The sequence below is a fragment of the Herpailurus yagouaroundi genome, unplaced genomic scaffold (genome assembly GCF_014898765.1).
Source record: "Herpailurus yagouaroundi ecotype Mexico unplaced genomic scaffold, PumYag 212, whole genome shotgun sequence".
NCBI classification, from domain to species: Eukaryota; Metazoa; Chordata; class Mammalia; order Carnivora; family Felidae; genus Herpailurus; species Herpailurus yagouaroundi.
This window is the reverse complement of record NW_024412443.1, coordinates 2,380,851-2,404,279: the sequence shown is the minus strand read 5'-3', so window position 1 is coordinate 2,404,279 and position 23,429 is coordinate 2,380,851. Positions and strand designations below refer to the sequence as shown.

Below are 23,429 nucleotides of genomic sequence, written 5' to 3'. Positions count from 1 at the left end.
AAACCAGCCCTACAAGAGATCCTAAGGGGGACCCTGTGCGACAAAGTACCAGAGACATCACTACAAGCATAAAACACACAGACATCACAATGACTCTAAACCCATATCTTTCTATAATAACACTGAATGTAAATGGATTAAATGCGCCAACCAAAAGACATAGGGTATCAGAATGGATAAAAAAAACAAGACCCATCTATTTGCTGTCTACAAGAGACTCATTTTAGACCTGAGGACACCTTTAGATTGAGAGTGAGGGGATGGAGAACTATTTATCATGCTACTGGAAGCCAAAAGAAAGCTGGAGTAGCCATACTTATATCAAACAAACTAGACTTTCAATTAAAGGCTGTAACCAGAGATGAAGAAGGACATTATATAATAGTGACAGGGTCTATCGATCAGGAAGAGCTAACAATTAAAAATGTCTATGCGCCGAATACCGGAGCACCCAAATATATAAAACAATTACTCATAAACATAAGCAACCTTATTGATAAGTATGTGGTAATTGCAGGGGAGTTTAACACCCCACTTACAGAACTGGATAGATCGTCTAGACACACGGTCAATAAAGAAACAAGGGCCCTGAATGAGACATTGGATCAGATGGACTTGACAGATATATTTAGAACTCTGCATCCCAAAGCAACAGAATATACTTTCTTCTCGAGTGCACATGGAACATTCTCCAAGATAGATCATATACTGGGTCACAAAACAGCTCTTCATAAGTTTACAAGAATTGAAATCATACCATGCATACTTTCAGACCACAATGCTATGAAGCTTGAAATCAGCCACAGAAAAAAGTCTGGAAAACCTCCAAAAGCATGGAGGTTAAAGAACACCCTACTAACGAATGAGTGGGTCAACCAGGCAATTAGAGAAGAAATTAAAAAATATATGCAAACAAATGAAAATGAAAATACAACAATCCAAACGCTTTGGGACGCAGCAAAGGCAGTCCTGAGAGGAAAATACATTGCAATCCAGGCCTATCTCAAGAAACAAGAAAAATCCCAAATACAAAATCTAACAACACACCTAAAGGAAATAGAAGCAGAACAGCAAAGGCAGCCTAAACCCAGCAGAAGAAGAGAAATAATAAAGATCAGAGCAGAAATAAACAATATAGAATCTAAAAAAACTGTAGAGCAGATCAACGAAACCAAGAGTTGGTTTTTTGAAAAAATAAACAAAATTGACAAACCTCTAGCCAGGCTTCTCAAAAAGAAAAGGGAGATGACCCAAATAGATAAAATCATGAATGAAAATGGAATGATTACAACCAATCCCTCAGAGATACAAACAATTATCAGGGAATACTATGAAAAATTATATGCCAACAAATTGGACAACCTGGAAGAAATGGACAAATTCCTGAACACCCACACTCTTCCAAAACTCAATCAGGAGGAAATAGAAAGCTTGAACAGACCCATCACCAGCGAAGAAATTGAATCGGTTATCAAAAATCTCCCAAGAAATAAGAGTCCAGGACCAGATGGCTTCCCAGGGGAGTTCTACCAGACGTTTAAAGCAGAGATAATACCTATCCTTCTCAAGCTATTCCAAGAAATAGAAAGGGAAGGAAAACTTCCAGACTCATTCTATGAAGCCAGTATTACTTTGATTCCTAAACCAGACAGAGACCCAGTAAAAAAAAGAGAACTACAGGCCAATATCCCTGATGAATATGGATGCCAAAATTCTCAATAAGATACTAGCAAATCGAATTCAACGACATATAAAAAGAATTGTTCACCATGATCTAGTAGGATTCATTCCTGGGATGCAAGGCTGGTTCCACATTCGCAAATCAATCAACGTGATACATCACATTAACAAAAAAAAAAAAAGATAAAAACCATATGATCCTGTCAATCGATGCAGAAAAGGCCTTTGACAAAATCCAGCACCCTTTCTTAATAAAAACCCTTGAGAAAGTCGGGATAGAAGGAACATACTTAAAGATCATAAAAGCCATTTATGAAAAGCCCACAGCTAACATCATCCTCCAAGGGGAAAAAATGAGAGCTTTTTCCCTGAGATCAGGAACACGACAGGGATGTCCACTCTCACCGCTGTTGTTTAACATAGTGCTGGAAGTTCTAGCATCAGGAATCAGACAACAAAAGGAAATCAAAGGCATCAAACTTGGCAAAGATGAAGTTAAGCTTTCACTTTTTGCAGATGACATAATATTATACATGGAAAATCCGATAGACTCCACCAAAAGTCTGCTAAAACTGATCCATGAATTCAGCAAAGTTGCAGGATACAAAATCAATGTACAGATATCAGTTGCATTCTTATACACTAACAATGAAGCAACAGAAAGACAAATAAAGAAACTGATCCCATTCACAATTGCACCAAGAAGCATAAAATACCTAGGAATAAGCTTAACCAAAGATGTAAAAGATCTGTATGCTGAAGACTATAGAAAGCTTCTGAAGGAAATTGAAGAAGATATAAAGAAATGGAAAAACATTCCATGCTCATGCATTGGAAGAATAAATAATGTCAAAATGTCAATACTACCCAAAGCTATCTACACATTCAATGCAATCCCAATCAAAATTGCACCAGCATTCTTCTCGAAACTAGAACAAGCAATCCTCAAATTCATATGGAACCACAAAAGGCCCCGAATAGCCAAAGTAATTTTGAAGAAGAAGACCAAAGCAGGAGGCATCATAATCCCAGACTTTAGTCTCTACTACAAAGCTGTCATCATCAAGACAGCATGGTATTGGCACAAAAACAGACACATAGACCAATGGAATAGAATAGAAACCCCAGAACTAGACCCACAAACGTATGGCCAACTCATCTTTGACAAAGCAGGAAAGACCATCCAATGGAAAAAAGACAGTCTCTTTAACAAATGGTGCTGGGAGAACTGGACAGCAACATGCAGAAGGTTGAAACTAGACCACTTTCTCACACCGTTCACAAAAATAAACTCAAAATGGATTAAGGACCTGAATGTGAGACAGGAAACCATCAAAACCTTAGAGGAGAAAGCAGGAAAAGACCTCTCTGACCTCAGCCGTAGCAATCTCTTCCTCGACACATCCCCAAAGGCAAGGGAATTAAAAGCAAAAGTGAATTACTGGGACCTTATGAAGATAAAAAGCTTCTGCACAGCAAAGGAAACAACCAACAAAACTAAAAGGCAACCAACGGAATGGGAAAAGATATTTGCAAATGACATATCGGACAAAGGGCTAGTATCCAAAATCTATAAAGAGCTCACCAAACTCCACACCCGAAAAGCAAATAACCCAGTGAAGAAATGGGCAGAAAACATGAATAGACAATTCTCTAAAGAAGACATCCGGATGGCCAACAGGCACATGAAAAGATGTTCAGCGTCGCTCCTTATCAGGGAAATACAAATCAAAACCACACTCAGATATCACGTCACGCCAGTCAGAGTGGCCAAAATGAACAAATCAGGAGACTATAGATGCTGGAGAGGATGTGGTGAAACGGGAACCCTCTTGCACTGTTGGTGGGAATGCAAATTGGTGCAGCCGCTCTGGAAAGCAGTGTGGAGGTTCCTCAGAAAATTAAAAATAGACCTACCCTATGACCCAGCAATAGCACTGCTAGGAATTTATCCAAGGGACACAGGAGTACTGATGCATAGGGGCACTTGTACCCCAATGTTCATAGCAGCACTCTCAACAATAGCCAAATTATGGAAAGAGCCTAAATGTCCATCAACTGATGAATGGATAAAGAAATTGTGGTTTATATACACTATGGAATACTACGTGGCAATGAGAAAAAATGAAATATGGCCTTTTGTAGCAACGTGGATGGAACTGGAGAGTGTGATGCTAAGTGAAATAAGCCATACAGAGAAAGACAGATACCATATGGTTTCACTCTTATGTGGATCCTGAGAAACTGAACAGGAACCCATGGGGGAGGGGAAGGAAAAAAAAAAAGAGGTTAGAGTGGGAGAGAGCCAAAGCATAAGAGACTGTTGAGAACTGAGAGCAAACTGAGGGTTGATGGGGGGTGGGAGGGAGGGGAGGGTGGGTGATGGGTATTGAGGCGGGCACCTTTTGGGATGAGCACTGGGTGTTGTATGGAAACCAATTTGACAATAAATTTCATATATAAATAAAAAAAAAAAGAAATCAACAAAAGCATAATCTGCTAATGCAGTCCCCTCTGTCCAGGAGGAAAATAAAACTACTTATTTGCCTGAGTACTGTGCAGTAGAAAATTGAAAGAAAACTAAATCTGAGGATTAAAAGGCAAAAACTGAAACAGAACATGCAGTTTTTGGAGAAAAATGTTGATGAAGTTACTTAGCTTCAAAGATAAAAATGCAGAATCTAAAGGTATCCAGTCAGGAAAGCAATGGAGAAGAATCAGAATAGGCTTCAATCTCAGCATGAAGGGGTGTGGTTTCTACACAGACCTGAGTTTCAAAGTGCCATCAAACCAGACTGTCACTGTACAAACCACAGGGAAATGTCACAGGCAAAAAGAACCATAAAGAAACTTTATACTGCATTTATTTACTGGCCTTGAATTTTGTCATTATTTTGTAACTATATACAGGATGGATGATAGATAGATAGATAGATAGATAATAGACACATGATATGTAGATAGGTAGATAGATAGATGATAGACACATAGATGATATAGATGGATGATAGATAAAAAATTTGATGATAGATAATAGATGATAAATAGAGAGATGGGTAGATAGATAATTGACAGATGATAAATGTATAGAAAGATACATAGATACATAGATGATAGATGATAGAGAACGATGATAGCTAGATAAAGTAAATACATAATGATGTCAATGTGCTTAGGAACCAAGATTTTATATCTAAAATAAAATAAAGATATAAAGCCAAGGAAGTTCACAAAGGAACACAAAGAGCCAAAGTAATATTGAAGAAGAAAACCAAAGTGGAAGGCATCACAATCCCAGACTTTGGCCTCTACTACAAAGCTGTAATCAAGACAGCATGGTATTGGCACAAAAACAGACACATAGACCAATGGAATAGAATAGAAACCCCAGAACTAGACCCACAAAAGGATGGCCAACTAATCTTTGACAAAGCAGGAAAGAATATCCAATTTACTCTGGAAAAAAGACAGTCTCTTTAACAAATGGTGCTGGGAGAACTGGACAGCAACATGCAGAAGAATGAACCTGGACCACTTTCTTCCACCATACACAAAAATAAAAATGGATGAAAGACCTAAATGTGAGATAGGAAACCACCAAAACCCTAGAGGAGAAAGCAGGAAAAAAATCTCTCTGACCTCGGCCGCAGCAATTTCTTACTTGACACATCTCCAAAGGCAAGGGAATTAAAAGCAAAAAAACTATTGGGACCTCACCAAGATAAAAAGCTGCTGCATTGCAAAGGAAACAGTCAACAAACCTAAAAGGCAACCGACGGAATGGCAAAAGATATTTGCAAATGACATATCAGACAAAGGGGTAGTATCCAAAATCTATAAAGAACTCACCGAACACCACACCCGAAAAACAAATAATCCAGTGAAGAAATGGGCAGAAGACATGAATAGACACTTCTCTGAAGACATCCAGGTGGCCAACAGGCACATGAAAAGATGCTCAATGTCACTCCTCATCAGGGAAATACAAATCAAAACCACACTCAACACCTCACACCAGTCAGAGTGGCTAAAATGAACAAATCAGGAAACCAGCAATGCTGGCGAGGATGTGGAGAAACGTGAATCCTCTTGCACTGTTGATGGGAATGCAAACTGGGGCAGCCGCTCTGGAAATCAGTGTGGAGGTTCCTCAAAAAATTAAAAATAGATCTTCCCTATGACCCAGCAATAGCAGTGCTAGGAATTTACCCAAGGGATACAGGAGTGTTGATGCATAAGGGCACTTGTACCCCAATGTTTATAGTAGCACTTTCAACAATAGCCAAATTATGGAAAAAGCCTACATGTCCATCAACTGATGAATGGATAAAGAAGACGTGGTTTGTATATACAATGGAATACTACTTAGCAATGGGAAATAATGAAATCTGGCCTTTTGCAGCAACGTGGATGGAACTGGAGTGTATTATGCTAAGTGAAATAAGTCAGTCAGAGGAAGACAGATATCATGTGTTTTCACTCATATGAGTAGCTTGAGAAACTTAACAGAACACCATGGGGGAAGGGAAGGGGAAAAAAAGTTACAGGGAGGGAGTGAGGCAAACCCTAAGAGACTCTTAAATACAGAGAACAAACTGAGGGTTGATGGGGAGTGGGGGAAGAAGGGAAAATGAGTGATGGGCATTGAGGAAGGCACCTGTTGGGATGAGCACTTGGTGTTGTACATAAGCTATGAACCACAGCAATCTATCCCAAAAATCAGAGGCACACTTTACACACTTTATGTTAGCCAATTTGATACTAAATTACATTAAATAATAATAATAAAATAAATAAATAATGCCAAAGAAGTTAAGAACACTTTCGTCTTATTTTGAAACAGTAAATGTCACTATGAAATACTGACTTGTTTATTAATAATAATAAACCCAGTAGTAGTCTAGGACCCAGAGTCCCAATTGTAACCACTATGCTAAGAAGCCAAGAATTTGTAAAAGAAGCCAAGAATTTTACTGTAAAAGAAGCCAAGAATTATGAATCTTAGATTGATTCCCATTAAACCTTGGAGCATGACAGAGATATTCACAACAACTCCCAGTAGCAAAAACTATGTAATGAACAAACTAAGGGGAAAAATAAGTCGTAAAAGAATGAGAAAGATTCAGAACTGTTATTTGAAAGGGTTACCTTTCAAATAGAAAATAAGCAGATCCACTAGGTGGAGCCACTAGACAAAGTACTGAAACATTAAGACCTCTTAATCCAATTGTTTGGCATTAGATAAACAGTAAATATTTAAACCATACCTTACTTAAATAGCAGTTTATTTATATTTATAAATAGCTATACATATAATTTTCACATTCCAGCAATGACATTACCAAATCAACCTTCTTAGCTGAAGCCAGGAATAGAGGTATGGTATATGGAAAGATCTATGAAAGACCTACTTCTCTGATGGTTTGGATCCCTGTGAATTGCACAGGAGACCAACAACATTTTTGTGAATGTTTTATCCACAGAAACACGACAGCTTGGAAGCTTAAGGCGACAGATACAGAATGAAATGAGGGAACGCTGTCCATGTAAGATTCTACAGGCAGGAAAAGGGCCAACAAAGCTATGTATCTGGAAATATACATTAACCTTCAAGAAAAGGAAAGAATAATCCCAAAGCTGGTTCAGAGTTGGACAAGGCTGCCATGGCCATCAGGCCCAGAAGGTACAGGCCCAGGGGTAGGATTGTGTCTTCCTCAGTTCCAGGGGCCAGACAAGGAGGGCAGAGCATAACCACAGAGGATTATTCTTAAGCCTTGAAATCTAATGAAATGTGTCCTGTCAGGTCACATACTTGCTTGGGACCAATGACTCCTATTTCCCTCCTGATTCTTCTCCCTTGGAATGGGGACATCTATCCTACATCTGCCACACCACTGTATTTGGGAAGCACATGGTATGATGTCTGATTTTACACATTCAAGGCTGGAAAGGATGTATCTTCCCTCAAATCTCACCCAAATCTGATTTAGATGATATTTACCTGAAATTAGATGCTGGAATGAGTTAGGACTCTAGGGAACATTGAGAGATGGTGAATATATTTTACATGTGAAAAGAACATGAATTTGGGGAGAGGGTAGATTTATGAGTTGAATTGTGTTTCCCAGAATTCATATATTGAAACCCTAATGCCTCGCACCTCAGAATATGACCTTATTTGAAAAAGCATAATTGCAGTTGTAATTAAATAAGATGAGGACATACATAGGGTGGACCTCCTTCATTTCCACAAGGATTTCTTCAAAGTCTGGTCACTGGAAAGGGTCCACTGAATGCCAGTGATAGCCTCAATTCTGAGAGTGAATGGTGCCATTTTAACCTGACTATACATTTTGCTGTTATAGGCTATATTCATTTACTAGGGCTGCCACAGACTGTGTAGTTTAAATGATACAAATGTATCACCTCACAGTTGCGGAGGTTAGAAATATGCCAGCAGAGGTGGTTCCTTCAAAGGGCAATGAGGAAAAATCCATTCCATGCCTGTCTCCTAGCTTCTGGTTGTCTCCTGGAAATCCTTGGCATCACACGACTTGTAGATCTCTGCCTTCACATGGTGTTTTCCCCGTATGCATATCTGTGTCCAAATTCCACTCCTTTATATCAGGTCACATTAGTTATAAATTAGGACTCATCCTACTCCACTATATTTCTACCTTTACTAATTACATTTGCGATGGCCCTATTTCCAAATAAGGTCACACTCTGAGGTACTGGGGGTTAGGATTTTAACATGTGAATTGGAATGGCCTGGGTGGGGTGAGGCTACACAGTAGGATCCATAGCAAAAGGAAAGTGAATGCCAGGGAAGCCTAATAAATTGGCCCCTACAACTAAATCCAGGGACTCAAACCCACCAAGGTCTTCAGAAGGGCTTGTAGAATGTTATCTCAGAAAGGAAGTAGGGGTCTTCATCATGGCCCCCACCCAAATGATCAAAGTCAGCTCCACAGGTCATTAGCTTTGTTGTCCTGGCAGATTGAGCCTGGGGCACGTCTGCAAGTGCCCTATACACTGTCACAGAAGCTGCCAGGATGAAAGGCAGAGATATAAGCAGTCCACTGATGGGACATGCTGTCTGTCACATTGTATCTGTGTGCAGCTGGTGAGCACAATGATGGCTGGAGTAAAACGTGGACCCCAGCCCGGCACAGGAGGGCTTAAGATAGAGCTAAAATTCTAACTTTGCAACAATACTCAAAAATTTTACTTTTTAAAATAATTTAACTTGCCAACCTTTTGTCATTTTAAGTCTATTTCAAGAAACACATTAAGCTTATATCTTACATATTTTGCTCTGTTTTCTTCCAACTGGTTTATACATTTATTTTTCTCCCCAAAGGAAACAATATGCTTTTATTATAACTTCATTCTGTTAGTTTGTTGATCTGTGTCTATATGCTTGCGTGTCATGCAATGCAATTTGTTGTTTTTTATCCAAATTTATTTATTTACATATATATAATATATAGTGTATAATGTGATGTTTTGAAATGAGTATACATTGTGAAATAATTACCACAATCAAGCTACTTAACATGTCCATCATTTCACATAGTCACCCTTTTACATTGTTGTGTATGTTCATGTGTGATGAGAACACTTAAGATCCACCTTCTTAGCAAATTTCAAGAATACAATATGGTATTGTTGACTATAGTCGCATTACTGTACATTTAGCTCCACTTTTAAAGTGTATCTTTACAGGAAACCATTAAAATCCTAGAGGAGAAAACCGGCAACAACCTCTTTGACTGAGGCCGCAGCAACTTCTTACTTGACATGTCTCTGCAGGAAAAGGAAATAAAAGCAAAATGAACCATTGAGGCCTCATCAAGATAAAAAAAAAAATCTGCACAGTGAAGGAAACAACCAACAAAACTAAAGTCAGCCTACAGAATGGGAGGAGATATTTGCAAATAACATATCAGATAAAGGGTTAGTATCCAAAATCTATAAAAAATGTACCAAACTCAACACCCCCCCCAAAAAAAAAAGAACCTAAAACTAAAACTAAAACAAATAATCTGGTTAAGAAATGAGCACAAGACATGAATAGACATTTTTCCAATGAAGACATCCAGATGGCTAACAGACACATGAAGAGACACTCAACATCACTCATCATCAGGGAAATGCAAATCTAAACCAAGGTGAAGGGAAGACTGGGTTATTCAGTCAGCTGAGTGATTTCAGGTCAGGTCATGATCCCAGGGTCATGGGGTGAAGACCCACATTGAGCTCCATGGTCAGTGTGGAGCCTATTTGAGATTCTCTCTCTCTCCCTCTGCCTCTCCTCCCCCACTCACTGTCTTAAAAATAATAACAATAAATAATAATAATAATGATGATGATAGTACTCTCCTTTTTAATAGAACTTCCTCATTTGGAGTTGATCTGGTATTTCCTGATAATTAGATTCTGGGTATGCATTCTCAGCCAGAATTACACACAAGTGACAATATTTCCTTCTCAAGTTATCTCACCCAAAAGCAGACATCCATTTGCACCCATCGATCTTTTTTTTTAGGTGGTCAGGGTACTATCTAGTTCCTGTTCTTTATAAAGTTACTATTCTTCTTTAGCAATTGATTAGCCAACTGAGGAGAGATAACTCTCAGACTACAGAAGTATCCTGCTCTGATTTAAACTTCTCTTTAGATTTTAGTATGCATTGCTGCTTCATACCTGATCCAATCTTTACTAAGATGTTTGAGAATGATTTTTTTTTTCCAATCGCATGCTATTGATGTTTATAGATTGATCTTCTATCCAGCAACTTTACTTATTTTTTAGTTCTGCTGGTGTGGAAAGCCTCATGGATATTTCCAAATTAATAGTCCTATTGTGGAATGTGTATTAATTCAGATCTTCCTCTGAGTCATTGAGGGGTAAATTCCTAACTCAGTTTTAAGTTCCTCGTGCCCATTTTTTTTTTCCTCTTTCAAGCTTAACTGTGCTTTAATTACATTTTACCCTGTGTGTCAAGACGTCTCTAGCAGGGAGACAGTCTGTAATAGTTCACTTCACCCAGATGCAAAAAACAAAAATCTAGACCAGAGTTACTAAAAAGGGCTGGTCCTAGGCAAAAAAGAAAAAGAAAAAAAAGTTTCTAACAGAATATAAATCATATACTTCTTTCTTTATTGAGACAGTCTTACCAAGAAAAAAAAAGTCACCTTATCTAAAAAGCATACTTAGGAATGGGATTGATTTACATTCTTGTGTAAGCTCCTTATATCAACAGTCCATAGGCCATAGTTTGAGTAGCAAAGTCTGGATAGTTCATTTGACAGATGAAGCAATGTTTCCATCCTGAACAATTCTGTGTGGTTCAAGAGTTGCCCCATGTGTAGAGAAGCAATTAGTCAATATTTATTAATGATTTAATGCTATGAAAAGAGTGGCAGATGAACTGCTCCTGAGATAAATCCAAGATAAGCTCTTATAATTGAAGGCAAAATGTATTTTCTACACAATACTTCTATTTAGGAGTACAGGCTCCATCTACTCTAATACTGTCCTGTATATGATTTTCAACTTTCTGTCCTACCAGAGCTGAAATTTCAACCATCAGAATGAGAGCAAGGTGATTTTTTTCCCCATGCATTACAACTGAACCATTTGGTAAAGAGATTTTTTAAATGCATAAAGCAATTTAACTTATCTTTAAAGTAGAGAGATTTCTAGGTACCTTTAATTAAGGAAAAGAGAGCATTTAAATCAATAAATACAAAAGGTTTTATATTTTTTGAAATTTCACCAGGTAAAATAAACATGAATTATTTTATTAGAAAATATACCTGTTACAAAAATTTTAAATAAATAAGTTGCTGCCACAAAATTGCAACATAATACAGTTTACTTTTTCTGTTACCCTCAGTAAAGGGAAATAATGTAAGAGTGATGATATGGGTAAAAGTAAACAGAGCAAAGAGGAGTGAAAAAAGATATGAGGGAAAGGAGATTTAGAGAGAGTAAAAAGAGAAAACGTGCTTTCTTAAATGAGTAAGTCATATGAGGTCACCAAGAATGGTGACTAAGTTTCTACAATGAGAACCACATCATTTGGATGACTAAGTTTCTACGATGAGAACCACATCATTTGGATGACTTCATTGTCTTGGTGTCTTCAAGCCAGGGGTACAGGAGATGCTCATATTCTTGACACAAAGGCACCATCAGCAAGGTTTCGCTGTCCCACACTGGACCAGAAGAATCATGGAGTGATGGTCTTAACCCTGAATGGAGGAGTGCTCCCTCCCACTTGTCTACACTGGGACAGCAGGGAGCCAAAACGCTGGCATCTGGCGGCCAGCTTCAACTGCTACCAAGAAGGCTCAAAGACAATGGTCAACTCAGGCTTTTCTTCTTGAAGTATTTCTAATGCACATTTTGTATCATAATTGAAATACATTCCACACAACCTGTAAAAAGCAAAAGAGAGCCTTGGGTTCTACTCTTCAAAGAACACTCTCAGAGTTGTTTTGTTTTGTTTTTTTGTTTGTTTGTTTTTGTTTTTGCCTAATAAATCTCATCTCCTTACTTCCCTTAACCTAACACACTTCTAAGGTCTCTGATGCTACACCTCATGCCAAATGTTGTTTCTGTTATATTTTTAACCTTCAAGTTTGGAAATGTTTCAACATATGTAAATTTAGAGAAAATAGTATAAGGGATCCCCATATGCCTATTACCCAGATTTGACAATTAATAACTCATGGCCAATCTTGTTTTATCTATTGCCCCCACTACTCCTCACATCAATGGATATTACAAACACAGCATTTCATACATCTATAAATATTTAACTATGTGACACTAAATGAAGCCTTTTTAAAACACAACCACAATGCCATTTTCACACTGTAAAAAGTTAACAATTGGGTGTCTCAGTGGGTTAAGCACCCAACTCTTGATTTTGGCTCAGCTCAGGATCTCACAGTTCATGAGTTTGAGCCCCGTGTCAGGCTCTGTGTTGACAGTGTGGAGCCTGCTTGGGATTCTCACACTCTCTCTGCCCCTCCCTGGCTCAAACTCTCTCTTTCTCTCTCAAAATAAATAAACTTAAAAAAAATTTTTTTTTACGTTAACAATAATTTCTTATTATCAACATATGTCCAATCAGTGTTTAAATTTCCTCAACTGACTGATACACTTTTATATTATGTTCATTGAATCAGGAGACATACGAAGCTCACACATTGCAGCCTCTAAAGTGTTCTTTGATACATTCTTCCCCTTTTTTATTTTTGTAAGTTTCCCTTGCAACTTAGCTAAGAAATCATACCATTTGTCCTGCATCATTTCTAACAACCTTGATTTGGTTGTGTTATGAACTCAATGTTTGTATTTCTCCAAAATTCATACACGGAAGCCCTAATTCTCAATGTGATGGTATTTGGAAATAGGGCCATTGGGATATAATTAGGGTTAGATAAGGTCATGGGGGTGGGCCCTCATGATGGTATCACTGCCTTTATGATAAGAGATACACACACTCTGTCTCCCTGTCCCTGCCTTGCTCTCTTTCTGCCATATAAGGACACAGGAAGAAGGCAGCCCTCTGTAAGCCTAGAAGAAAGCTCTCACTAGAAGTGGAATTACTGGGCACTGTGATCTTAGATTTTCCGTATTCTAAAACTGTGAGAAATAAATGCCTGTTTGTTTAAGGCAGCCTGAGCTAATGAGATAGGTTGATTGGATCCATGGGCTTTTCAGCCTATTTGAAGCTTGTCCCTTACCTCCAGAGTGTCCTTCTGGGGTGGGTCAGGACTCCACATACAGTAATGTCCCTGGCTTCATCCTGACATATCCTACACTTTGTCCCTCTATTTATCTTAGCTCTGAGAATGTTGGCTTTCCTTCAGTAAACATGCTCCACTGTGTCTGCATAAGGATGCAATGCTGATCCAAACTTCTGTTTATTCAAACTTGCATTCCAGTTGGTTCTTAGCCTTGAGGTCATGAACAAGAACAGAAGTCCTTGTTATAATATAGAATTTATATTACTTGGTAAGATATAGATAATAAATGAAAAAGAAAATGATATAGCACGTAAGTATTCTGCTGAAATGATATAGCGTGTATGTATGCTGCTGATTAATACTACAGAGGAAAATAAGAAAAAAAAGGCAAAAACAAGAAGGATATGCTGATCTGTTCTTTTCATTAGGATGGTCAGAGACAGACACGTAGAAGACCTTTAGGCAGAGAATTTAAGGACACATGGAAACAAGACATGTGGATATCAAAGGGGAGAGAGTTCTAGGCAGAAGAAACAGCACATGAAAAGGTGACCGTATTTTTGCAAAACTGCAAAGATATCAGTGGAGCACAAAGAACAAGTATTAGGAGAAGATGAATTTGCAGGAGCAACAGGAGCCAGATCACATGAGGCCTTACACAATACCATGAGTTTGTGGATCTTGAAATGTGATAGGAAGTCACTAGAGCATGTTGGTAGGAATGATATGATCACTGATTCATTTTTTTGATGTTTGTTTGTTTGTTTAGAGACAGAGAAAGAGAGCAAGCAAGCAAGGGAGGTGCAGAGAGAGGGAGGGAGAGAGAATCCCAAGCAGATTCCACACTGTCAGCACAGAGCCTGAGGTGGGGATTGATCCCACAAACCATGAGATCATGACCTGGGCCAAAATCAAGAGTCAGATGCTTAACTAACTGAGCCACCCAGGTGCCCCTGACTCATGTTTTAGTTGCACCCTCCATCTGCCATGGTAAGAATACTACGTGCAGAGGAGCCTGGCAGAATGCCACCAGAACAATCCAGATAAGAGGGGACAATGGCTTGAACCAGGGTACAAGTCATGAAGTTGGCAAGAAGAGATCAACAAGCAGGTATGTTATGAAAGAAGAGCTATTAGGACATGCCAACACGTTGGACATGTGCATAAGAAAAAGGTGTCAAAGGTGACACAGGATTTCTTTTTTAGCCTGAGCAATTCACAATGAGTAAGCGTTGGTGGAGATGGGAAAGAAGCAGGTGTTAGATGGGGTGGGGGGTATAATGCAGGCTTGAATTTGGACATGTAAAGTTTAGGTTTATTAGACAAATGGAAAGTCAGACTAGCGTTTGGACATGGAATTCATGCAGGTATAAATTGGGTGACACAGGACATATACGATAAAGCCAGAAGACTAGATGATGCAAACACAATATAGAGTTTAGATAAGAAAAATTAGCTCAATGATTGCATCCTGGGGATGCAGCATGTGCAGGTCAGGTTGATAAAGAGAATCCGTAAAGGAGACTGAGCAGAAACAGCTCATGAAGTAGAAGAAAATCCAGGGTGTTGCCTCTAAAGCAAAGTGAGGGAAATGTCTTCAGTGGAGACTGTGATTGTCCTGACTGACCAAGGTAGGAGACTCACTAGGGAGTTCTTACTCAAGAGGTAATGAGTGATATTACTAATAATGAAACCCAACACAATGAGATGAACTGACGTCTGTGGAATTTCCAATCTTGCTGATTCTGAAACTCTCTTTCCATTTGGAAGTCTTCAGAAACAAGACCTACAACACCCCACTGTGCAAAGACCTTGGCAATTACAGTGAACCATGGACTCCTCCAGTTCTGCAAAGTCCAGTCCCTTGCATAGCCATGTAATTCTATTTGGCAACTTTCATTGGGGCTTGGGTTTCTTTCAGGAAAATGAATGGAAACTCTTTTCACACTGAACTGAAACTTGATTTTCAAAGTTAATGTCTGCATAAAGTCTGGATGAAGTTAAATATGTGGTTCATGACTCACATTCCTTATGAAAAAAAAAAAAAAACAAACCTCAGTCTGAGTACAAATGAAGCCCTCCCAGGTTTTGATAACTGGTCAACCTGTCCTTTGTACTCTGAACCCCACCACGTGAATCTCTGAAGAGCACACTTACTTCAGGCGTTTCAGGAGGCAGCCCTGCTGCCTCAGCACCTCACAGAGTAGCATGACCCCCAGATCACCAAGGTCATTGTTGCCTAGGCTCAGGTCCCGCAGGCTCTGGTTGGAGGTCAGAAGTGTGGAAAGGTCCCAGCAACAGTGTGAGGTGAGACTACAGTTGTCCAATCTGCAAGAAACAGGGTGATTTAAAGAAAATGTCCCCTTAGCCATCCCAGCAGGTGCCCCAGATCTCAGCCTGAAATGTTTCAAATGCACAAAAAGCACAGGATTAACAAACTTAGAATAATCCTCTGTGCCTGTGGTTATTCTTCTTTCCTTTTCAGATGATAGTATTTTTTTCCAGTCTACTGGATTGTGCAGATCAAATTAGGAATAGTAGTTTGTGAATTGATTTTTCCCCAATTCTATGCCTCTCCCTAAATTTCCCTAAAACACAAGTGTCATATATTTCTATTCTTTTGTGGTGAAATCCACAAATCCAAATCCAGTATTTGCCTTTACATCACTGAGAAGTAGAATTCTTCCCAGGTGCATGATCCTGTAACAAGCCAAACCTTAGGAGAACATCATTACTTCTCAGGTACAAATCATTCTATCATTACCCCCCCCACACACACACACATACACACCTTAGCCACCATGCATCCACATCATTGTAATAAGCTAAGGGACTGGGGCACCTGGGTGGCTCAGTTTCTTTAGCCGCCCTTTGTTTCAGCTCAGGTCATGATCTCACAGTGTGTGAGTTCAAGTCCCACATTGGGAGTTCAAACTGCACTGGCAGTGCAAAGCCTGCTTGTGATCCTTTCTCTCCCTCTCTTTCTGCCTTTCTCTCACTCAAAAATAAATAAGCAAAAATTAAAAAAAAAAAAAGCTAAGGGACTTACTCCAATATCTGAAGCTTGCAGCTGGGGTGCAAGAGGCCCTCACAGAGTAGCTTCACCCCCGTGTCTCCAAGAGCATTGCCCCTTAGGTAAAGGTGTGTGAGTTTCTGGTTAGTGCTGAGCACTGAAGACAGAGCTGGGCAGCAACCTGATGTAAGTCCAGAATTCATCAACCTGGAGAAGGAACAAGGAAAAGAGTCATCAGTGTTCAGACTTCCTTGAACATTGCACAGCTATCTCACCAGAGGAATCTCTTATCTAAAAAGCTACATCCTTCAACTTCAAGATGAGGAGCCAGCATCTTGGATACAATCTGAGGAGCACATGACTCCTTGTCTCTGGCCACATAAAAGAGACAAATAGTCTCAGCAGATGCTTGGCTGGGATCAGTAGAAGAGACAGAGCAAAAGCAAATTAATCCAGATTCCTTCCACATCCTTCTTCCTTCTTATGCATATTCCGTCTGCCATGCATGCTCCCTACCATGACATCTTCAAGAAATACATCCCAAGTTGTCTGTCACTGATAATTCCTACCACATTGCACAGACTTGCCTTATTTGACTCTCACATTAACTGAGGAAGTTAGCAGTGCCGCAGTAACTATTATGTATCTGTTACAGATCAGAAATTTTAGGTTTATCAAAGCATATGTTTCTCTTAGGGTCAAAGAGCAAGTGTTCAGTGGATGGGGGACCTAGACTTAAGCCTTCTAGTGCCATCTCACCTCTGTTGCCCCTTCTGTCCATATTCTTGTTGCTTCTGCCTTGGAAGGAGTCTCTCAGAGAATAAAGCTCTAAATTTGCATTACACTCAGTGGGATTAAGGTTTTTGGTGTACTACACTTGGGTCAAGTTGAACATATTCTATCACTAACAGAAGCATGAGGGCTTTGAAGTAGAGAGCTACATCACTCCGGCATAGAAGCTCAGAGGGTGGTATACAGTATACAGAAAGCCACATATGCTAGGGCCTCAACAAAACCTTGACTTAACATCTCATGCAATCATATTCTTTCCTTCCACAATCCTTAACAATGACATGCCTTTAAGCTCCAAGATGTCTTAGAATCAGGAAAAATAGAAACATATAAAGTAGCATGAGCAGGTGATCAAAAGAAAACAGAAGTACTTGTTTTCCCAGTCAAGGATGAATCATAATTTAAAAAATAGAATAAGCAAGACAAAGAAGGGAATGAAGCCCAAAATGGAGGAGTAAAAACAAAACAAAACAAAACAAAACAAAACAAAACAAAACAAACAAACAAACAAACAAAAGGCAAGTTCTGAGGGGCTTCTAGTGAGTTAAGAATGGCCAGTTAAGAATAATTTTATCAGATGGACTCTATTTAACATGTACAAGGGATTTGCAGGATTATTGGCTGTTCTGAACTGAATGTTTGTGTCATCTCAGAATCATATGTTGAAATCTTAATCCTCAATGTGATAGTATTAGAAAGTATGGCCTTTAAGGGGTAAATAGGTCTTGAGGGTATCGTCTTCATGATGGGATTAGCACCTTTGTAAAACAGACCCCAGAGAGTTCCCATGCCTCTACTGCCATGTGAGGACACACCAGGAAGGTGGCTGTCTGAAAGCCAGGAAGAGAGTTCTTACCAGAAATCAGATGATCTACAAGCACCTTGATCTTGGGCTTCCAGGATCCAGAACTTTGAACATAAATGTTTGTTGTTTGAGTCACCCAGAAAATGGTATTTTTGTTACAGTAGCCTGAACAGACTAAGACACTGGAAAAGATGAACAACATTCCAGAAGACTGAAGAGAGTCATCCAAAAAGAAAGGAAAGACCATTTGAAAGTTACAAACTGGCAAGCTTTGCCATCCTCCCCAGAAAAGGATTAGAAAATATATGAAACAGATGTTTGAGGAGCAGTGCACCATGAAGTGACAACAGTTACAAGCACAGGATGATTTTGTTGAGAATGAGTCACATATGAATTGTCAAAACATTGATAATATTGGTAACATTGAGACTGAGTGATGGGTACGTGGAGTGCATAACAAAATGTTTAGTCAATTGAACACCCAATTCTACCAACAAATCCACTTGATTCAACAGATGTAACCAACTTTGTATGTACATCTTGGTATCAAGCAATCCATTCAACTAAGTTCTACATTCACTGGGCACAGATATTTTGCCATGTACTATATTGTTAAATTATTGGGTTTTTTAAATTTTTTTAAAAAACATTTATTTTTCACAGAAAGAGAGAGAGACAAAGTGTAAGTGGGGGAAGTGCAGAGAGAGATGGAGACACAGAATCCGAAGCAAGCTCCAGGTTCTGGGCTGTCAGCACAGAGCCTGATTCAGGGCTCAAACCCACAAACTATGAGATCATGACCTGAGCCGAAGTCTGACACTCAACCAACTGAACCACCCAGGTGCTCCTGTCTTTTTTTTTTTTTTATTTACTAATGATATGCCTTAGGTTATAAATATGTGTTCCAAAAAATATTGAAGTAAATTTAACATTTATTGAGGGTTTACTATATGTTTTGCCAAGACAATGACTTTAAACAGGATTATCACATTGAATTACTACAAAACCAAGATGCAGGTATTGTTTTTATCCTTATTTTTAAATGGAAAAGCTGAGTAACAGGGAAATTACTTGAAGAATAAGAAGAAGCTTCTTAGATGGACTGTGAGGGTGGGAGGGTATTTTGCATACAGGCAAAAGGAAGGCAGTAAGCAAGAGGAGGAAGGGTGAAAGAGGCCAGGTTCCTAAAACTAAAAACGAATTCAATATGACTCAAAATGGAGTGAACGGTGTGTTAGGTGAAAGGGCGGAAATAGTGATCTAGAGCTGGTCACAGATAGTTTCGTGTACCATGCAAAGAAACACAAACTTTGGAGGTTTTTGCTTTTGTTTTTGTTTTAAATAAATGACTCAATATTATCAAATCTGTATTTTAGAAAACTCCTCTGGTGTTTGTCAAAAGAAAAAAGAAGGTAGAAGGAACTGAAAGTAAAGAAAATCGAGGATTTTCCTCTGTTTATTGGCTGATAAGCCTCTGGAAAGTGCCACTGTTCAACAAGGCAGTAAAGAAAGGACAGGCAGGCGACAAAGGGATGAGGGTGGGGAGTAAGTAATAAAAATTAAAGAATTTTGCAAATGCTTACCTTGTGGCAGTTGTGTAATATTGGGGGTAGGGGGTGCAAAATGCAACCAGAGATAAAGTTCTAAAGTTCAAGATATTTGGCTATGCCTAACAAAATATAAAATGCCTACAAGTGTTCCCTCATTAATTACACGTATAGGTATCCATCGCAAGAGAAATATCTACACATACATAAAGTTATATAAACAAGTATTTTTTTCAGGGACCCCTGGGTGGCTAAGTCAGTGAAGCATCCGACTTTGGCTCAGGTCGTGTCTCACAGTTTGTGTGTTTGGGCCCCGTGGGGGCCTCTATGCTGACAGCTCAGAGCTTGGAGCCTGCTTCCGATTATGTGTCTCCCTCTCTCTCTGCCCTTCCCCTGCTCATGCTCTGTCTCTCTCTCTCTCAAAAATAAATTGAAAACATATTTTAAAAAATTTTAAAAAACAAATACGTTTTTCATAGTTACTTGTAATAGTAAAAAGGGAAAAATTCATCCAAAGGTTCACTATTCAATAAGAACTTAAATAAATCACTATAATGAATATTATGTAATATTATGCCCAAATCTGTATATACCAGCATGGCAATAAATCCCTGATAAATTTAAGAAGAAATAATAAGAGAGCATTCATATTATGATTCTGGTTTTGACAGATAGTATTATGGGTTGAATTATGTTCCCCAAAACCTTTTATGCTGGAGTCTGAACCCCCAGTACCTCAGAATGTGACCTTATTTTAAAATAAGGTCATTGAAGATGCAATTGGTTAAGAAGAAGTCAAGAAAGTGAGCCCTATTTCAACCTGACTGGTACCTTCTATGTCTATAACAGGGAAATTTGGATACAAAGACACACACCAACACAGAGACAATACCATGTAGAGATGAAAGCTAAGAGGTGATGCATTTGTAAGCCCAGGATGTGGAACATTGCCAGCAAACCAGCAGAAACTGAAAAAGATGTATGAAATTGATTCTTCATCACAGCCTTAGGAGGAACAAACTCTGCCAACATTGGGATCTTGGACTAGTAGCCTATACTGCTGGAAGACAATAGATTGTGGTTGGAACACTCACACCAACTACAGCAGAATACACATTCTTTTCACATGTACACAGAGCATTTTCTAAAATAGATCATATGTTAGGCCACAAAACAAGTCTTAGCAAATTCAAAAAGACTGAAATAATGCCAAGTATCTTTTCTGACCACAATGGTATGAAAGTACAAATCAATAACAGGAGAACAACTGAAAATCCAAGAATACAAGGAAATCAAATAACACTCTCCTGAACAGCCAACAGGTTTAAAAAATTTGCTGGAGAAATTAAAAAAAAAAAAAGAAGAAAGAAAAACAAAACAAGAAAAACAAAAATGGAAACACAACATACCAAAACTTACAAAATATGGCAAAATCTGTTCTATTCCAAAAGTTTTTAGCTATAAATGAATATATCAAGAAAATTGAGTGATCCTAAAAAAATCTAACTTCACATATCAAGGAACTAGAATAAGAACAAACTGAATCCAAAGTTACCAAGAGGTGGGGCACCTGGGTGGCTCAGTTGGTTAGGCGACAGACTTCGGCTCAGGTCATGATCTCACAGTTTGTAAGTTCAAGCCCCGCATTGGGCTCTGTGCTGACAGCTCAGAGTCTGGAGCCTGCTTCAGATTCTGTGTGCCTTCCCCTCTCTCCACCCCTCCTCTGCTCATGCTCTGTGTCTCAATAATAAATAAATGTTAAAAAAAATTTTTTTAAAAATTAAACTTCAAAGTTACCAAGAGGAATAAAGTAAAAAGATTAGAGAGAAATAAAAAAAAAATAGAAAACAGGAAAACAATAAAAAAAGATGAACAAAACAAGAGTTGGTTCTTTGAAAAGATAAACAAAATTGATAAACCTTTAGCTAGACAAACCAAGAAAAAATGAGAGAACCCAAATCAACAGCATTATAATTGAAAGAGGAAACATTACAACTGACACCACAGAAATATAAAGGAGCATTAGAGGTTACTATGAAAAACTATACCCAATAAACTGGACAACTTAGAAGAAATGGAAAAATTCTTGAAACATCCAACTTACCAAAACTGAACCAAGAAGAAATAGAAAATCTGAACAGATCAGCTACTACTAAGGAGATTGAAATAGTAATCAAAAAACTCCCAACAAAAAAAGGCTTAGGACCAGATAGGTGCATTGATGAATTTTGTCATCATTTAAAGAATTAGCAGCAATCCTTCTCAAACTTTCCCAATCAGAGAAACTCATTTTTGACGCTAGTATTACCCTGATATCAAACTACATAGGATACTACAAGAAAACCACAAGCCAATATTCTTCATGAATTTAGATGCAAAAATTCTCAACAAAATAATAGTAAACTGAATTCAGCAGCACATGTAAACTATTATTCACCAAGTCAAGTGGAATTTATCCCTGGGATGACAGGATGGTTTCACATATGCAAATCAATAAATGTGATGAATTAGAGCAATAAAATGAGAGACAATTTGATTTTCTCAATAGAAGAAAAAACATTTAACAAAATTCAACATCCATTCAAGATTAAAAAACTTTTGCAAAATTAGGCATATAAAAAATGTATCACAACATAATATGGGCATGTAATATATATAACAAGCCCATAGGTAACATCATAGTCAATGGTGAAAAATTGAAACCCTTTCCACTGTGATCAGGGACAAGAAAAGAGTGCCCACTCTTTGCATTCTTATTCACCTAATACTCAAAATCCTAGTCAGAACAAGCAGGCAACAAAAATAAATAGAAGGCATCAGAATTAGAAAGGAAAAGATAGATTTTACTCTATTTACATATGATGTGATTATATATATATATATATATATATATATATATAACACAAAAGATTCAACAAAAAAAAAAAATTAGACCTAATCAAAGTTGCAGGGTAGAAAATTTACATACAGGAAAAATAACCCAGAGGACCGGGAGATGGCGGTGTAGGAGGATACTGGGCTCACCACATCCTGCTGATCACTGAGATTCCACCCACATCTGCTGAATTTACCCAGAAAATCACCAGAAGACTAGCAGAACAGACTCTCTGGAGCCAAGCTTAGATGGGAGGCCCACGGAAGAGGGGCCCCTCCGGAAGCAGACCACCAAAGGCAAAGGGAGCTGAGGCTGCCCCTCCCACCACTGTGCCCCTTGCAGATCCACCCCAGATAATAGGCCAGATCCCAGCTAAGCAGCACCACAAGGCTGGCAGTGTGCAAGTAGCCCAGACAGAGGCCTCACCACCCCACAGTGAGTCCTGCCCCTGGGAGAGGGGAAGATAAGGTACACACCAGTCTGACAGTGACCCTAGCAGTGAGCTGGGAGCAGACATCAGGTCTGACTATGGCCCCGCCAACCAACCAACACAAGTTACTCCAGACAGCATGGGGGAAGAGCCCTGCAGTTCCCCGCCACTCCAGGTACTATCCAAAATGACAAAACAGAAGACTACTCCTCAAAAGAAATTCCAGGAACTAGCGACAGCTAACGAACTGATCAAAAACGATTTAAGCAATGTAACAGAAAATGAATTTAAAATAATAGTCATAAAATTAATCGCTGGGCTTGAAAAATGTATAGAGGACAGCAGAGAATCTATTACTACAGAGATCAAGAGACTAAGAAACAGTCAGGAGGAGCTAAAAAATGCTATAAATGAGCTGCAAAATAAAACAGAGGCGAGCACAGCTCGGATTGAAGAGGCAGAGGAGAGAATAGGTGAATTAGAAGATAAAACTATGGAAAAAGAAGTAGCTGAGAAAAA

General features: G+C 38.7%; 1 protein-coding gene across 1 annotated transcript in view; it reads right to left on the bottom strand.

Annotated features, from left to right (window-relative positions):
- Positions 1-11,781: 11,781 nt before the first annotated feature.
- The window catches only part of NLRP3 (NLR family pyrin domain containing 3), a 52,755-nt gene continuing 41,107 nt past the window's right edge, over positions 11,782-23,429 (bottom strand). Inside the window, exons 8-10 of the mRNA XM_040454454.1 lie at positions 16,498-16,668; positions 15,606-15,776; positions 11,782-12,128 (exon numbers count right to left, since the gene is read on the bottom strand). Coding sequence (XP_040310388.1) covers positions 12,029-12,128; positions 15,606-15,776; positions 16,498-16,668 — 442 coding nt within the window. The 3' untranslated portion in view covers positions 11,782-12,028. The remainder of the gene's footprint in view (positions 12,129-15,605; positions 15,777-16,497; positions 16,669-23,429) is intronic.